The 16,339-nt window shown below is 55.2% G+C and overlaps 3 protein-coding genes across 7 annotated transcripts; 1 reads left to right on the top strand and 2 right to left on the bottom strand.

Moving 5' to 3' along the window:
- Nucleotides 1-334: 334 nt before the first annotated feature.
- On the top strand, nucleotides 335-1,044 carry DPM3 (dolichyl-phosphate mannosyltransferase subunit 3, regulatory). Of its 2 annotated transcripts, none has more exons than XM_017513463.2 (2): nucleotides 335-441; nucleotides 690-1,044. In XM_017513463.2, the coding sequence occupies exon 2, from the start codon at nucleotides 695-697 to the stop codon at nucleotides 971-973; it is 279 nt and encodes a 92-aa protein (XP_017368952.1). In that variant the 5' UTR covers nucleotides 335-441; nucleotides 690-694; the 3' UTR covers nucleotides 974-1,044. The 2 variants fall into 2 exon arrangements, with proteins under 2 accessions (XP_017368952.1, XP_017368953.1); XM_017513464.1 differs by having other exon boundaries at nucleotides 341-441; nucleotides 664-1,044.
- Nucleotides 1,045-1,762: 718 nt separating this feature from the next.
- SLC50A1 (solute carrier family 50 member 1) lies at nucleotides 1,763-4,976 on the bottom strand. 4 transcript variants are annotated; one of them, XM_017513459.2, is made up of 6 exons: nucleotides 4,748-4,976; nucleotides 3,932-4,009; nucleotides 3,670-3,793; nucleotides 2,917-3,078; nucleotides 2,542-2,661; nucleotides 1,763-2,148 (listed from the first exon to the last, which is right to left on the bottom strand). In XM_017513459.2, exons 2-6 carry the CDS (start codon nucleotides 3,991-3,993, stop codon nucleotides 2,047-2,049), a joined length of 570 nt encoding a protein of 189 aa, XP_017368948.1. In that variant the 5' UTR covers nucleotides 3,994-4,009; nucleotides 4,748-4,976; the 3' UTR covers nucleotides 1,763-2,046. The 4 variants fall into 4 exon arrangements, with proteins under 4 accessions (XP_017368948.1, XP_017368947.1, XP_017368950.1 ...); XM_017513458.1 differs by lacking the exon at nucleotides 4,748-4,976 and adding an exon at nucleotides 4,312-4,485; XM_017513461.1 differs by lacking the exon at nucleotides 4,748-4,976 and adding an exon at nucleotides 4,312-4,350 and having other exon boundaries at nucleotides 3,912-4,009.
- A 479-nt stretch (nucleotides 4,977-5,455) lies between these two features.
- Nucleotides 5,456-12,940, bottom strand: EFNA1 (ephrin A1). Its single transcript, XM_017513462.2, has 5 exons — nucleotides 12,335-12,940; nucleotides 8,757-9,052; nucleotides 6,752-6,817; nucleotides 6,541-6,591; nucleotides 5,456-6,366 (listed from the first exon to the last, which is right to left on the bottom strand). Exons 1-5 carry the CDS (start codon nucleotides 12,424-12,426, stop codon nucleotides 6,254-6,256), a joined length of 618 nt encoding a protein of 205 aa, XP_017368951.1. The 5' UTR covers nucleotides 12,427-12,940; the 3' UTR covers nucleotides 5,456-6,253.
- Between the last annotated feature and the right edge of the window lie 3,399 nt (nucleotides 12,941-16,339).

The raw sequence follows: 16,339 nt of genomic DNA, 5'->3' as shown, positions 1-16,339 counted from the left end.
AAAAAAAAAAAAAAAGAACGGAAAGAAAAAAAAGAAAGAATGTTCGAATTAATGAACAAAAAAAAAAAAAAAGAACGGAAAGAAAAAAAAGAAAGAATGTTCGAATTAATGAACAGGTGAATGAAGATTTCAGTGCTGGAGAATTGAGTTTAAGGGGAACTGTATTATATTCCCATGGTTTGCAACATTTAACAAGCCCCACGCCAGCTTAGAGCGTAGCCCAAGGTGGGGAAGCATCGCCGAGGGCTCTCCCAGCTCGCCGTTTGCGGAGCACAGCCTGCTGGACCCCGCCTAGACTGAGGCGGTGGCCACGAGCACGCCGGGCGCTGCCATGTGAACTACAACTCCCAGAAGGCTGCGCGGAAGCAGAACGTGAGCCAGGGAGGACTTCCGGACGCAGACATCCAGGCCGCCGGGGAAGGGGAGACGCGGGGCCAAGAGGTAAGTGTGGATTGAAGACTGAATGGAGAGGGGGAGAGCTGGGGAATGGGTCTCAGATGTAGAGGGGTTAGCAAGATGGAAGGAACCCTTCCACCTTTTGCGGATGCTCAAGTTAGAACCGCTGGGATCGGTGATTCCCCTCTGGCTAGGGCTGGTTTAAATGCTCCCTCTGGTGGGCGGGCGTCGGGTGAATTTGGTGCGCTTTTCCTTTCTGTTCCTCAGGGGAGCTTTGCTTTCTTTTCTCGCAGTGACCATGACGAAATTAGCGCAGTGGCTTTGGGGACTGGCGATCCTGGGCTCCACCTGGGCGGCCCTGACCACGGGAGCCTTGGGCCTGGAGCTGCCCTTGTCCTGCCAGGAAGTCCTGTGGCCACTGCCCGCCTACTTGCTGGTGTCCGCTGGCTGCTATGCCTTGGGCACTGTGGGCTATCGTGTGGCCACTTTTCATGACTGCGAGGATGCTGCACGCGAGCTGCAGAGCCAGATACAGGAAGCCCGAGCCGACTTAGCCCGCAGGGGGCTGCGCTTCTGACAGCCTAACCCGATTCCTGCCCGGACAGCCCTTCCTCCCATTCCCCATTAAAGAGCCAGTTTATTTTCTAACTTCTTTTAGTTTGAGTATGGAAAATGGATATTGGGGATTCTGTGTACTAACGGTCGAGAAGTGAATGTGAAAGAACCACCTTCCTGAGGCCATCTCAGCCTTTATCTTTGCATCTTGCTGGTGTTCCCATTTTTGCTCCCAAGGAGGTAAAGACTCCTTCTCAAGATATCTCAGGATGGAAATTACATTTCACTGTCCTGGTCCTTTTAACCCTGTAGGAAGTACTTTTGCTTTTTTTTTTTTTTTTTTTTTTTTTTTATCTCACTCTGTTGCCCAGGCTGGAGTGCAGTGATGCAATCAACTGCAGCCTCCCCTTCCTGGGCTCAAACAAACCTCCTACCTCAGCCTCCAGAGTAGCTGGGACTACAGGCATGTGCCACCAGGCTAATGTTTAATTTGTCGTGCAGACATGGTCTCGCTGTGTTGCTTAGGCTCTTCCTGAACTCCTGGGCTCAAGTGATCCTCCCACCAGGGCCTCCTAAAGTGCTGTGATTACAGACATAAGCCACCTTATCCAGCCAGAAGTACTTTCTTGAAGGCTTCCATTCTTTATAACATCTAACTTTTGTTCTTTCTAAGTCCTTCCTGGGTCTTTCCAACCTTTTGGTTCTTTGAGATACCTTTTCTGAGCCTACCCTACCAACCTGAGAATAACTGGATCCACCTATCACCAAACCAGGCAGGTTTGGAATCATGAGTAGAGAATGAACCATCATAGGCAGGGGTGGGGAACACTTTATTTTAAGGCATATTCTAAACATATCACCCCAACCTCCAAAATTAAAAAAAATAATCTCTCTAAAAAATAAAAGTGATTTCATCTCCTAGGCCCCAACCAATCGTCTAAGTAAAGCTCTTTCTTTGGTCCCTTTATCCTCAAAGTCATCTCTTGTTCCCACAACCCATTGCACCTGGGAAGCTGGACAGCAGGCCCAGCTGAAACAAGGAGCTCTCTTTGGTTCAGGTTGGCACTTAGGTGCCCAGGGGTCAGGTGAGCAGCCTCAGGTTTGCAGGAGCCGATAGTTCCTGTCTTGCTCCTGAGGGTACTTCCAGAAAAGCCAGAAGCGGATAAAGCTGGTGATGATTCCTGGAAAGTTGGACACCTGAAATCACAAGAACTGCTATGAGGAGAGGAGCCAGTTTTCCACCTTGCATACCTGTCACCCCATCCCTTTTTTTTTTTTTTTTTTTTTGGGACGGAGTTTCGCTCTCGTTACCCAGGCTGGAGTGCAATGGCGCAATCTCGACTCACCGCAACCTCCGCCTCCTGGGTTCAGGCAATTCTCCTGCCTCAACTTCCTGAGCAGCTGGGATTACAGGCACGCGCCACCATGCCCAGCTAATTTTTTGTATTTTTAGTAGAGACGGGGTTTCACCGTGTTGACCAGAATGGTCTTGATCTCTTGACCTCGTGATCCACCCGCCTCGGCCTCCCAAAGTGCTGGGATTACAGGCTTGAGCCACCGCGCCCGGCCCCCATCCCTTTTTCTGCTTACCATGATGTAGGGATCTCTGAGCTGAAACCCATAGAGGCACCAGGAGGCAGAGGTGAGAAGGGTAGCAATGGTGAGTGGGTAGGAGAGACACTGGGTTGATTTAGTCTGAACGACCTTAGCCTGTGGGAAAGAATGAAAGACTCTCCTGGGCCAAGCACATAGTAAAGCTTTCACTTGCCTAAGAATTTTCTCTGGAAAAAGGTCAGACACCCTCCTTGATCTGTCACCACCTTTCCTGCCTCCCACTTGCCCACCTCTACAGCCTTGTCTCCTTGCAGGGTTTGGATCTCCCCTTCCTCTGGACTGTAAGGCATAGTATTTGGCTATAAGAGCCTGACTCTTACCTATTCTACCTCCTTGGACACCCTCACTCACCAAGTCAGCCAGGGGTGAGAGGTACATGCTGATGGTGAAGACACTGCAGAAGAGGCCCAGCTGCTGGAGCCGGCCCTCAGGGTCGGGTACCAGGAGCCAAAAGTAGCCATAACCCAGGAGAAGGACCCCTAGCAGGGTTGCAGTCTGAAGGAGCACAACACGCTGCAGGGGAGAAAGTAGCCTTACTTCCAGATGTGCACTCGGACTTCCCTGCTAGAATTAGTTCATCCTGCCTTTTCCCATGCTCCAATGGGGAAGCCAGACTGTTTAGGCCTCCAGCACTGCACTGTCACAGCATCTTTCCTGCCAGCAACTTGATAGGAAAGTCTTATACACCCACAATTCCGGAGACTTCTAGGGCAGGGAAAGATGTGTTTCTTTCTGTGTGCTTGGCACACACAGTAGGAACTTCATAAATGCTTGTGCGATTGAGCAGGGAAGCAGAGCTAATCATCTCATTCTCACCCACAGGCCCTGGCTCTGAAAAAAAATATCAGAGACAAAAGCCCTTTCCCCCTAGCTTGCTGGCAGCATAAGCATCTCAGGCTAGATACAGCTACCAGCCTTGCCTAAATGGGGACAATGTGTGCATCTCAGAAGGCTGGCTTCACAGAGGAAGGAGACCTGCAAGGCTGGAGGGGCCTTCCTGGAAAGAGTGGCAGTGCCAGCTGTTAGTCTTCTAGGAAGCAGTGTTTACTCTGCCAGCAAGGCAGAGCGTGCAGCAGAGAGGTGGGTCCAAGGTGGGGCCTCTACCTTCCGAGGGCAGTAATGCAGATACGCCAAGATATACAGTGTCTGAAGTGCGGCGCCCACTGCATTGACGACGATGAGGATTCCGTCTCCCTTCAAGGCCCCATAACTCAGCCAGCCCAGGTTGCTGCAGGGTGGAGAGGGACATGGCTCAAAGAGGTCACTGTGAGAGGAGGACCCAAAGGGGCTCTTTCACTCATGCTCCTACCCCGCTCCCACCTCCCTCTGATAGCCTTTCCCACCGCCGCAGCCGTCGCTCCCTCACTTGACTTCCGTGGTGAGAAAGGGCAGGAACTGGACGTTGTCCACACTCCGGGTCATTCGCATGTGCCTGAGGTCTGAGCTGTAATGGGGCCCCGAAGGGAGGGGTGAAGGGTGAGAAGGGAGAAGCAAAGTGTTTGGTGGGGATGCCCAATGCCTGTCATCCTTCCCGGACCACCGCAGACCCCGCCCCCCCCGCCCCCCAGCTATCCTGCCTTCTCCCTCAGGCCTAGTGACCAGCCTCGCCCTTGTACCCTGGTCCCCTCGACCCGATCCCACTTTGATCCCGGGTTCCAGACGAGCCAGGTGCTGTGGCCACGTCTCTGCCCTCTCTCCCTTCCTGACTTTCTAGTCCTCCCCAGCCCAGTCCCGCCGCGCTCTCACAGGCCGGCGGAGAACATGCCGAGAGTGAAGACCACGCATGCTCCGTAAATGAACGAGTCGAGCAAGCCGCCCGCCTCCATCACGACCAGAGTCGGATCCCGCGCCAAGCGCCGGCCGCCAGCCTGCGGTGGCCGGGACCTACCGCGACCTAGACCTGCGGAGCTGGAGCCCCGCCCCGCGCCCTCGGCTCCGCCCCCGCGCGCTCGGGCCGTCCCTCCGGAAACTGCGCTAAGCCCCGCCCCCTCCGCCACCGAACCGGAACTCGCGCTCTGCCCCTCCGAGCGCCTGCCCAGTGCCCTGGTCCAGCCCTCTTCCAGGTCCCGGTCGGTGCCATTCCTAGGGCTCCGCGGATGTGTCCGCGATACCTGCCGCTCCTCACACTGTGCCTACCCCTTGGATCATCTAGACCCGTCTCAACGCTCGTGTTCCTACAGGCCTGTGCGCCTTCGGCGGTGGAACTCCAAACAAAAGCTTGCGAGATTCTACCAGACTTCACGCTTTCCATCCAGAGCTCCACATCAGAACCCCAGTTGCCCAGGGTTTGGGAGGTTTTTTCCTGAAGTTTGTTGCTGAAGCCTTTTCTCAAAATAACAGACATTGCCGAGAATCACCAAGCCTTCCTCTTTTGCCCTTCCTCTCGGGCCACAAGGTCAGGTCAATTTTATATGATGTGGCCAATCCACTGACGCCTCTGTCACTGACCCCCGGTCCAACCCACTTGCTGCTGGCAACTTTCCCTCCCAGCCTCCCACCCGTCTCTGCTGGTGTGGCTGTGAGGCGGGGCCGCATGCCTCAGCTGGCGTTCCCAGCTTCCCTGACTCATCCAAACAGCATGAGTACCTGAACCGTGGCATGCCAAAGCCCTGCGGTGAGGGGGGTGAGGGGGTGGGAGTCGGGTAGAGGTTGGACAGGAAGAGCTTCCAGAGTGGAGTGCAGCTCAGAACCCGAGAGACTGCTATCAGGAGCACTCTGGTCTTGGACAACCCTCAGAGGAGGAAACACCCCACCCTTTTAGCCTGGTGAGGGGCATGCATTCTTCGGAGAAAGAAATTCAAACCCAGTTGCTACTGTTGTAGCACAGAGCCTAGTACTTAGCAGGGACTCAATGGTCATAAGCTTTAATATGGAGTAGCAGAAAAGCATGTCCGGAAAAAACACATTGCTTTATTTTGAGACAAAGAACATTGTATAAAAAAACTCCAGTTGTAGAAATCAGGACAGACACACAGCAACTTATATACAGATACTGTACATGTGGGCCCTGCCCTTTAGGCTACACTCTAGGCAGACTGTACACATGGGCACTGCCCTTACAGCTACACTCTAAGAACAGGTTGGCACAGCCCCCCTGCTGGCACAGCTCTGGGGAGTGCTGCCCCAGGATGAGAGAGAATGCAGTACCTGGCTACAAACCTCTCTGTGGCTGCTCCACAGATGAGGTCTTGGCTGGGAGATGCTGGGTCAGCCCAAGCATGCTGCCTCTCCTGTACCTGGCTCCCAAGCAGGAAACTGTTTCTTGCTTTTCCTTCAGTCAGTTAATCTGGGCATCCTGACTCTCTCCTGGAGGGGGCATCTTTGCCAAGCTTTGCCCATCCATGTGGCCCCTTCCAGCTCAGCTCCCACTGTGCCTCAGGGGACCATGTCAGCACAGCTTGTTTCTTTGGCTTAAAGGCAGGAATGGTGGGAAAGGACAGTCTCCACTTCTTTCTCCATCCATCCGAGGTGAAGGTGGGGATGGCACTGCCAGGCTGGTCGACCTCCTTCCAGTTGAAACCCTTAATACTGACCCGTTTTGAGGCTGCTGGGTGACAGCTTGTGCATGTGGTGGGAGTGGTTCCCAGGGCTGGGGGCTTTGAAAGTGGCCCCAGGACAGGTTTGGAGTGCCTGTCCCTCTCTTCAGCCCAGTTCCAATCCTTAAGGCCACGTGTGGCATACACCTTCATCATGGGGTTTGCAGCAGCAGAAGTGGCAGGAGCAGCACAGTCCAGGCAAGTGGGAAGAGGCGTGGGGCAGCACTGTGACCGATACTATGTAGAACCCGCACCTCTGGGTCATCTGCAAGGCAAGAGGGCAAAGGCCCCCAATGTGAATGGCCCCAGTATTTACACTGGCCCTCAGCCCAACAGGGTTCCCTCAGCCTCTGCCTGGTAAAGGAGCCACTTCCTGTACCCAACCTCTTCAAGCAGACCTCTTCCTGTGCCCCAGGCCCAATTTGCTCCAGCTACCCACCTGCTGCAAGTTTCTTCTCCTGTGGATTGTCATGGGCTTCAGGACTGTGAGCTGAAAGACAAGAGTGGTAATAGATCAGGTATGGTATCAAAGAGGCAGAGGGCTGTGAGTTTGAGTGGCTAGGCTGCAAGACTTCTATACCATCCCAGTTCACTAGACTGCACCCAGCATAGAGATGGAGGAAGGAGGCCCACAGGGCCCTGACACTCACTGATTTTGCCATTGACAGTCACCTTCAACCTCAAGCAGCGGTCTTCCTGCTGGTGGATGGGTTTGGCTGCAAGATAAGCCCACAGGGGGTTAAGGAAGAAACCTTTGCTGGAAGAAAATATAAGTCCAAATGCCCCTCACCCTGCTTTCTCAGATCCCTACTCATTTTCATTCTACTCTTTCCTCTAACCTTGATTCTTACCCTCCTTAGTTTTTGCTAACTTCCTGCCTATAGTTCAGCCCAATCTGCCATTCTTTGGAAACAACTGTCAGGTTTGGCAGTAGTGACATAAGAACATAGACACTGTCCCCGCCCCACATTTCATCCTTCACTCCTTCGAGTCTGAAGCGTGAGGGCTTCACCATATGTTCCTCTTGCCTGGGCCATTTAATACTATTCCTAGGCTGGGTACGGTGGCTTACACCTGTAATCCCAGCACTTTGGGAGGCCAATGTGGGAAAAAAACACATTGCTTTATTTTGATACAAAGAACATTGTATGAAAAAACTCCAGTTGTAGAAATCAGGACAGACACACAGCATGAAGTCAGGAGTTCAAGACCAGCCTAGCCAATATGGTGAAATCCCGTTTCTACTAAAAGTACAAAAATTAGCCAGGCATGGCGGTGTGTTCCAGCTACTTGGGAGGCTGAGGCAGAAGAATGGCTTGAACCTGGGAGGCGGAGGTTGCAATGAGCCGAGATCACACCACTGCACTCCAGCCTGGGTGACAGAGTGAGACTCTGTCTCACAACAAAACAAAACAACACTATTCCTGCCTAGGCCCCACTGACAAGAGTCCTAGATCCATTTTATACAAAGCCCATCTCATAACTTTTTTTTTTTTTGAGACAGAGTGTCGCTCTGTCACCCAGGCTGGAATGTAGTGGCATGATCTCGGCTCACTGCGACCTCACACCTCCTGTGTTCAAGTGATCCTCCTGCCTCGGCCTCTTGAATAGCTGGGATTACAGGTGTGCGCCACCACGCCCAGCTAATATTTCTATTTTTTTAGTAGAGTCAAGGTTTTGCCACGTTGGCCAGGCTGGTCTTGAACCTCAGGAGACCTTGGCTTCCCAAAGTGATGGGTGATCTCATAACTTTTAAAATCCATCAGGCTGGGTGTGGTGGCTCACACTTGTAATCCTAGCACTTTGGGATGCCGAGGTGGGTGGATCACTTGAGGTCAGGAGTTTGAGACCAGCCTGACCAAGATGGTGAAATCCCGTCTCTACTAAAAATACAAAATTAGCTGGACATGGTGGCGAGTGCCTGTAATCCCGGCTACTTGGGAGGCTGAGGCAGGAGAATCGCTTGAATCCGGGAGGCAGAAGTTGCAGTGAGCAGAGATCCCACCATTGTACTCCAGCCTGGACAAGAGGGAAACTCTGTCACAAAAAATAAAACAAGACCCATCAGTGATGAGAGCCCTCAGGTTAACGTCCAAACTCCTTATCACCTTTTAGGCCCCCCATGGTCTGTCCTGTTCACCTCTCCTCACTTCCTGTGTCCCTCCCACTTCAGCCAGGCTGAACCATAGGAAGTTCCCTGAAGATGTCATGCTTCCTTTGTACGTGTGCCTTCATGCCTGGCCAGCTCCTCTGCTTGTCCTAAGCTCTAGGATCATCTTTCCCACTGAGCCTTTTCTGAGCCCCATAGCCTGGCAGGTGCCCAGGTCATTTTCCCAAGGCCCCTGTGTTCATGTCTACTGTAGTACACTGCTTTAAGGGTCTGTTAACCTATGTGTGTTTCTTTCCAGCTTCCTTGAGGACAGGGGCTCTGTAGTGTTCTATTTATCTCTGTGCCCACGTGCCAAGCAGAGTGCCCAGCACACAGTAGACGCTCACATTTGTGATGTGGATGAATGAAAATAGAATTCAGGATTGGAATTCTATTTCAATAGAATTGAAATGGTCCTCTGCTGCTGGACTCTGCACCAAGCATGTACCCAAGTGTGTGTGTGGTGGCAGAAAGAACACAGACACTGTCCCCTCATGGGCACTCACAGATGTAGTAGTAGCTGTGTCCTTCTTTGAACTCCTTGCCCAGGGTGAAAGGTGTGAAGCGCTGGAACTTCTCAGACAGCTTCTCCGGGCCATGCTTGGCATTGGGCCGGTTGCACTGCCAGCGGACCTGGTCCTTGGAGTGGGGCTGGCACAGCTGGTACTCCTCACGCTCCACCAGGTACAGGATGTAGCGCTCCATGGCAGCATCTGCTACAGAGTGATCCTCGTAGTGGGGACAAATGATGTCCACGTAGTCATTTAGCTGCACGTGTATGGTGTAGTCCTCATTCCGGAACCTGGGGACACATGCAGGGGAAGAAGCCGGTGGTCATTCAGAAGCCAAGCCAGATCCTTGGGCCTCCGAATGTTTGTTTACATGACCTCTCACCTTTCACACTGGGCCCAGGAGACTTTTCCGAAGTCTCAACTCGTAATATGTACTTATCTTGATGCCTTACATTTCTCTCTGCCATCTCTAAACATTCCTCCCCCGCCACCCCCGCCCTGTACCATCGCTGTCTCCTGCTGATCCTTCGAATAGCATCTGCTCAGTAGCTCTCAGGTACCAAAGCATTTTCTGTAACCCCCACGATATTTACCCTGATAGTTACTTCTACCTGTTTCTGTAGCTCACTTATCATTCTCTTCTACCCATACATATTCCCCAAATCTGTTCTACCACTTGCTCCTTTTAAGTGCTCTTGGACCTCAACCTGAGACCCTACCAGTCCCTTCTGCAGTCAGGATCCAGGGAACCCCTTCTCTTTGCCATGCTAGCCCCGAGCCCCCAACGCGTCTGTGTCTTTACTCTCCTTACTCCTCTCATGTTTCCCGGACCCCCCGAGTAGATCTCACACTTCCCAGCTTCACTTTTCCTCAAAAGTGAAGCTTGTGTACCTCGGCCCACGGGTAATGCCCCTAGTCCTTTTTTTTTCTTACCATCCTTAACCCTTCATGAATACCATGAATACCAAGCCCCTAATCCTTTAAGTTAAATCACTCTCATCCATTAAATCAGCCCCCTCAAATCTCCCTTTCTAGATACTCAAAGCTATGCACTGGTCTCCTTTCCCCTTCTCAGTGCACCCCAAAAGACCCCTGTCCCTTTATCTCCAAAAGCCACACTTCCACCTCCCTCCAGATGAAATGCTGGAGCTCTGGGCTTCAGGCGGCTTCTTGCCTCCCCTCCTCCAAGGTGGAGCCAGCTCCCTCCTAGTTCATTCCCCCGGCCCGCCGGCTCCAGCCTGACTGCCCACCAGCCCCTCCCCACCAGCTCCAGACACCTGGCTCCAGCCTGGGTGGGGTCCCAGTAGGGGGAAAAGTGCTTCTCCCCACCCCCCAAGCTGGCCAGTTTCTCTAATTCCCCCAGGCACTGCCAGCTAGAGACTCAGCAGAGTTAGTGCCAACTTGCTTCGAAGCGAAAGCCCTGTCCACTGAGAGGAGGGTGAGGAAGGCATCAGGCGGAGGGGACTCTGAGGTGGGCACCCACTGCCCAGTCAGCATGACCCCTGAGAGGCCAGGCTTTGCAGCAGCATGCCAGCGTCCAAACTGGGCTTACCAGGCCCCTCCCCCACCCCGGGGAAAAGAGAGAGAGGAGCAGAGAGAGGCTTTTAAAATTCCTCTCTGGAGAGATAAACATAGAAGCCATTTCGGAACAGGTATTTCAGCTCTGGGCCTGGCGTCTTTCCCTCATTCCCGTGACGGGCACTGACTCATTCCTCATCCACCTCTGCTACCCGCCCCACCACTCATGAGAACCTGTGAAAATTTACCTTGTCAAATGTGGACAGCCCCCAGGACCCCAGGAGGGCACGGCACCCACTTGCCCCCAACACTGTCCTCTGGACAAAGGGAGCTGGCAGGTTGGAATGAGGGGCCTGCCCTCCAGCATGAGGGAGGCGCCTTTCTCAGCATGCTGCCCCGCCTGAGGCCTGGAGATCCCAGGGCTGATGCCCACTGGCCTGAGTCACCCATGCCAGTCTCACACCTACCCAGTTCATTGTAGCCTCATATTTGCCCCACGCTAGGCTCAGCTTGGCTGCCTAGGGACTCTACTCTGGACTGGCGTCTCTTTAGTCCTGGGTATGATAGTGTGTGTGTGTGTGTGTGTGTGTGTGTGTGTGTGCGTGTGGCCAGAGGGTCACCCACCAGCCCCCTCTCCTGGGGGTACAGTCTGCTCTACTTAGCCTCCATCTGATGTTGCTCCCTATCTGGGAAAGGGGGGCACCGGCGTCAGGGAAGGCGGGGAGGTGGGTAAGGAAAAGGCTTCTTCCTGAAAGAGAGGAAACCTGGGAGCTTGGGAACGGAAAAGGCCAGGGTCCCCCCCTCCCTACTCATGGCTTCCTGTCCCCTCCTCCTCCTTCAGTCAACACCTGGCATGGGCATAAACAGGGACTTTGCTCTCTGCCATACTAGGGCGAGATGCATCGGGTCTAGGAGGCAGAGCGCAGACAGCAGGCAGCGGGTGATGGAGGGCTGGCTGGGCCTCCCCGGTGCCCACAGGCAGGAGGGCATTGCCCTCTGGGGTTGGCAGCTGGCTGTTCTCTCCCCCATCCCAACAAGCTACAGGCAACAGACTGCCTCACCAGGCGATGCCACAAGGTCAGAGGAAGCTGGCACAACATATTTCTCAAGGGGAGTGGGGTGCAGGCTCCATAGGGCTGAGGGTGCTAAGCTGGTGGGTGGCTTTTGTGGTCCCAAGCTACCCAGTCCTTCTCCCCCATCCCCCCCCCCACCATCTCCAGTATTCCCACAAATATTGTTCCCATAACTTCAGAAAACTCAAGGGCAAGAACAAAGGGGCCGACAGTCTTCCTCCCAGTACCATTTGCCTCACAGCCCTAAACCTGCCTAGGAGAAATTAACTCCTTCCTGCCCAGAGCGTTCTGTAACCCCTTTAACCCCTTCCGTTCCTTCTGAAGCTTTCCCATGATCACCCTCTCCCCAGCTCTTCAGTTTTACTACTTGAGAGCCCCATAAACAGGTGATTCCCTCAACCTACCCATACACAGCATGTGCCTCACTCACGCCACCCCAAAAGACCCCTAGGGGGGTTTTTCCAGGTTTGCTTTAAATACAGGATGAATGCATATGAATGCCTACAGCCCAGGTCTTTCCTAAGAGGTACTTCTGGGTTACCTTGAGCATTCTGCGCACTCTTGATGTCACACCAGGTACCTGTCAGTGTGGGCAGATGCCCAAGGGACACACAAGGAGGGGAGTCGAGGCTTTCACGGTGGGGGGCCTAGAACAAGGGCCCTGGCTGCCAGGGGCCAGGTCTATGCTGGAGGTAGAAACTGCCCAGGATGGGTCCCTCACTTCAGAGTAATAAGAGTGTCAAAGAGAAGGAAGGGCAGGGCAGATGTAAGCCTGTGCAAGCAGACACCAGCAGGTTCCTGGCCCGGGGTGGGGTGCTCCCAGTTATGTGGGAGAAGTGAGGGGAGGAAAATCTACAGCGTCCCTCCTACCTCGGTCATCTCCCCTAGGCTCAGCTCAGGGGTTGGCCAGAACAGTTATCCCGGTGGGGAGGGCAGTGCCAGCCGGGCGCCCAGGCTGCCAGCGGGATACTCGAGGCTTACTTGGGATTTGAACTGTTCCAGAAGACGGTGTGGCGATCAGCAGCGGCCAGACTGCAGCAGAGACCCAAGAGAGGGGCCCAGAGGAACTCCATAGCGCGGGGCCTGGGCAGGCCGGGCGGGGACGCGGGGCTCCTCGGGGTCCGGGTTCCCGCTGGCTTTCTCCGAGGCGCAATCAGCGCTGGGCTCAAAGATCTGGCCCCTTAGCCTAGCGACTCCGCCTTTTTGGGCCGGCGCCGCCCGACACCCCGCCCCGCCCTCGCCCCGCCCGGCGCGCGGCTGCCCCGGGGCTTGGGGGCTGGGGAGGTGGAGGAGGGGCGGGCAGGAGAGGCGAGGAGGCCCGGGGTGCCGGAGAGAGCGAGGCGCGCTCCTCTGCCCCCGGCAGATCTGCTCAGAGCTGTGTGTTCACTCACTTGTGGGTCTGCGTGGAGCTTTGTGAGCCTGTCCGGGTGGTGGGCCTGTGTCCCCGGGCGCAGTAGCGTGCGGGAGAAGGGGAGAACTCGCAAGTGCGTGTGTGCGAACGCGGGGGTACGGGACCCGGCTTTGCTGCGTGGCGCGCGGACCTTGCAGGGTGCGAGGTTGTCGACGTGTCCAGCACCTTTCCGAGCCTCGCACACCCAGGCTTGGGCGCCCGCGTTCCCACACTCTCCTCTTCCCCCACCCCCTTCCCGGACTCTGCGCTCGACTGCTCCTCCCCACACACACGCGGCTGTTTGTTTTTGTTGGGTTTGTCAATGTTGTCTTTGTTCTGGAGATTGTGTCATCGCCAGGATGCCGGGAATAAAGTGCGACGCTGTGTGTGATCGAGTGTGTAACGTGTGCGGCCGGGGCTAAGGGCGCTTCTGTCCATCCCATCAGTGCCTGCGCGCAGGAGCCACTCGCGGGACCCTGGGCTCGCGAGGGATCCGTTCTTGTTTTAGATTCGCCAAAGGACACTAATGACCTGTGTGTGTGTGTGCGTGTGTGTGTGAGACAACACACGCCTACACTGTGTGAACGGGCTCTTGAATATGGACGGTGAGAATCTGGGCATGAAGGGTGACGAACTGTAACCACACATGAAATACGTGTGATGGCGCGCAAGTGTGAAAGCATTTGTGAGTAGTATCACAGCCGCGTGTGTGGAAGCGTGTGAAACTCTTTGACATACGTATGCTAATGTTTGTGAACAGCGTGTGAAGAGGAGGGGAGACACGTACCGGCGTGCAGCGCGGGTGGGGTGGGACGGCTGGCTGTTTGTGCGCAGTCCTTAAGCTGCACAGCTGGGAGTGGCCCAGTCTGAGCTGGGGGCTCCCAGTCAGTAAGGGCCCCAGTACCCGGCTCGGCCCCCTCCCCCGCGCCATGTAAACAAACCCGCTGGAATTTGCCTCTCGAGGCTCTTCTCCCGGCCGGGATCTGCTGCAGTCTGGAGAGGGCTTGGCGGGCGGGTGTCAGCTTCTGGGGTGGAAAGGGCGGGCAGGTGTTTGATTAGGCTCGGGAGTGAGCCTGGAGCGGGAGAGCAGAATGCTGTGCGTCTCAGTGCGTTTGGTGGTTTCCGTGTTTGGTTGTGTGGCTGTGTGCGCGCTGGGTTGGTGTTGTGTGTGTGCGCATCCCTAGCTGGCTCTTCCCTGCGGCTGCGCATCGCAGGAAGCCGCGGACCCGGTGCCCCTGCCAGCTCCCGCCCAGCTTCCCGGGTTCCCAGGCCGTTTCATCCTCCTCTTTTACGGCCAGGCCTGGCTACAGCCCCTGTAATTACGCGGGGCCCGGACGCCGCGGCAAGTCTGGCGCTGACCCCCGCGGGGGAGGAGCCTGGAGCTGGGGAGGGACCAGCCGGCTCCCCACTGCACCCCCATGTGCGCTCAGGCCGCTGGAGGCCCTATTCGCTACATTTACAATAAATACTTACAGACCACCAAGGCCTGTAACCCCGTGGCCGGGTCACGGCCCGGTTTTGCGCACGGCCAGCGCCACCCCCACTCCCTCGCGCACCTGCCCCAGGCGACGTGCCCAGCCAAGCGTTAGTCCGGGGTGCGGCCAGCCCCTCCTGCCCAGGCCGAAGTCCAGCAGCCGACTGGTCCCAGCGCGGCACCTCACGCGCCTTTTGCTCACCTAGGGGAACCCCACCTGGGTGTCGACCTCCCACGTGGCCCCGGCGAGAGTACTGCATCTCAGTTCTCACTTTCCATAGGGTCAAAGTTCCACGAGGATAGGGTTTTTTGTTTTGTTCATTATCCTGTTGCCAGCGCCTGGCGTGGCATCTAGGACGTATAGCAGATGGTCAGTAAATGTCTGTGGAGTGAGTGAGATCACTCACTGTTCAGTGACGCAACTTAACTTATGCTGGACGTAACTGCTCTGAAAAACCAGCAGAGGGGCGAGAGAGGGGAGAGATGCTGGTAGCTCTCCAGAAAGGGTGGCCCCGGTTGCCTCCTGGAGGAGACAGCTTTGGGCCGGATTCCCTGCTTTCTCTGACCACTGGGACTGAACAGGAACATAGGAGGTCCCACGCTGCAGCTGCTTGGGGCGGGCAAGTTCGGGCTCGCTAGGCCCAGTCTGGCGGGGCCACGTCAGCTCTCGCCTGCGTCTAGGTCTGGAGCAAGCCGGGTGCAGAGGGTGCAGGGAAATTCTGGGCACCGACGGGACCTGGAGCCCTCTTTCCCTGATTTGGCGCTGTCGCCAGCATTCTCACTTCGGGTCTTGATCCCATCACTGCTCTATCCACTCCCCTATCCATATGGGGGTTAACCATCAGTCCTACTGGAGCAGCCCTAGATGCTGAGTGTTGTGATGAGCTGGGTGTTGTGATGGGTACTGAGAAAGGAAGGGTGGGTGGGTTTAAGATAAAATCACTATCTTGAGAGCCGCCAGGCCAGTAGGGAATATTGACAAGCCACAAGGACAACAAACTTGCTAACAGCCCAAGCCCAGACTGCAGCCCCGCTCCTCACAGCCAGGCTGCCCTGACCCCTGCTGGAGCCGCTGCCATGCCTGCTATGCCTAGGGAGAGTTGCAGGCACTGTGCCATTCAGACAGAGACAACAGTAGGAACTTCTGCGCCTGCAGACTCCATCTGCTGACCCACTCTGGGGCCCCCTCCCAGTCCCTTCCTCATGCCAGCCCCAGCCTGCCCAGGTGGGTCTTTTCTCCGTTGTTGCTCTGTGCTACCTCTCACCGCAAAGTTGTGTGCCTGTGTTGGCTACCAGCACATCACCTGCAGGCAAACGTCTGTGCTTAGTGTCGAGGGCTGCCTGAGGTGTCTGTCTATCTGTCTGTCTGCACGTCTGGGAAATTCCTCTGTGAGTCCTTTCTGGGAATTCCTGGGGGAGGGCAGAGTTAACCCTCTGAGGCCTTGGGGGAGGCATTTCTAGTTGGGAGCAGGTGCAGCTACTGGATTGCAAATCCTTTGTTGAGCGCCCTGTGGTTTAGGGTGGAGAAGGCCAGGACTTCGGGGCCCTGGGGCAAACAAAACCTGGCTCAGCCCCAGAGGGCATCTCTGGGCAATGAGGTGGGGCAGCAGGGGAGGAGCAGAAGCTGGGCTGAGAGCAACCTCCTCCTTACTTACTCAAGGTCATTTTGAAACATAAAGTGTACACTTCACTTTATTAGTAATGTGCACACATTTTTCAGAAGTTGGAAAATAGGCTGGACGTGGTGGCTCATGCCTGTAATCCAAGCTCTGGGAGGCCGAGGTGGGTGGATCACTTGAGGTCAGGAGTTAGAGACCAGCCTAGCCAACATGGTAAAACCCCTTCTCTACGAAAAATACAAAAACTAGCTGGTTGTAATGGCAGGCACCTGTGATCACCAGCTACTCTGGAGGCTGAGGCATGAGAGTCACTGGAATCTTGGAGGTGGAGGTTGCAGTGAGCCGAGATCTCACTACTGCACTCCAGCCTGGACGACAGAGTGAGAATCTGTTTTAAAAAAAATCAAGGCCGGGCGCGGTGGCTCAAGCCTGTAATCCCAGCACTTTGGGAGGCCGAGGCGGGTGGATCACGAGGTCAAGAGATCGAGACCATCCTGGTCAAC

The sequence above is a fragment of the Cebus imitator genome, unplaced genomic scaffold, assembly GCF_001604975.1.
Source record: "Cebus imitator isolate Cc_AM_T3 unplaced genomic scaffold, Cebus_imitator-1.0 Scaffold491, whole genome shotgun sequence".
NCBI classification, from domain to species: domain Eukaryota; kingdom Metazoa; phylum Chordata; class Mammalia; order Primates; family Cebidae; genus Cebus; species Cebus imitator.
The sequence above is the reverse complement of the archived record's forward strand: the minus strand, read 5'-3'. Positions and strand labels throughout refer to the sequence as shown.

Coding starts and splice junctions, on each gene's coding strand:
- DPM3 (XM_017513463.2), top strand. CDS start 695: ATGACGAAATTAGCGCAGTGGCTTTGGGGACTGGCGATCCTGGGCTCC.
- SLC50A1 (XM_017513458.1), bottom strand. CDS start 4,391: ATGGAGGCGGGCGGCTTGCTCGACTCGTTCATTTACGGAGCATGCGTG. Junction 4,010..4,311: donor GGCATGTTCTCCGCCGGCCT/GTGAGAGCGCGG, acceptor GCCCCATTACAG/CTCAGACCTCAGGCACATGC. Junction 2,149..2,541: donor TCAGAGATCCCTACATCATG/GTAAGCAGAAAA, acceptor TTGTGATTTCAG/GTGTCCAACTTTCCAGGAAT.
- EFNA1 (XM_017513462.2), bottom strand. CDS start 12,426: ATGGAGTTCCTCTGGGCCCCTCTCTTGGGTCTCTGCTGCAGTCTGGCC. Junction 6,592..6,751: donor GACTGTCAATGGCAAAATCA/GTGAGTGTCAGG, acceptor CTTGTCTTTCAG/CTCACAGTCCTGAAGCCCAT. Junction 6,367..6,540: donor GGAGAAGAAACTTGCAGCAG/GTGGGTAGCTGG, acceptor CTTGCCTTGCAG/ATGACCCAGAGGTGCGGGTT.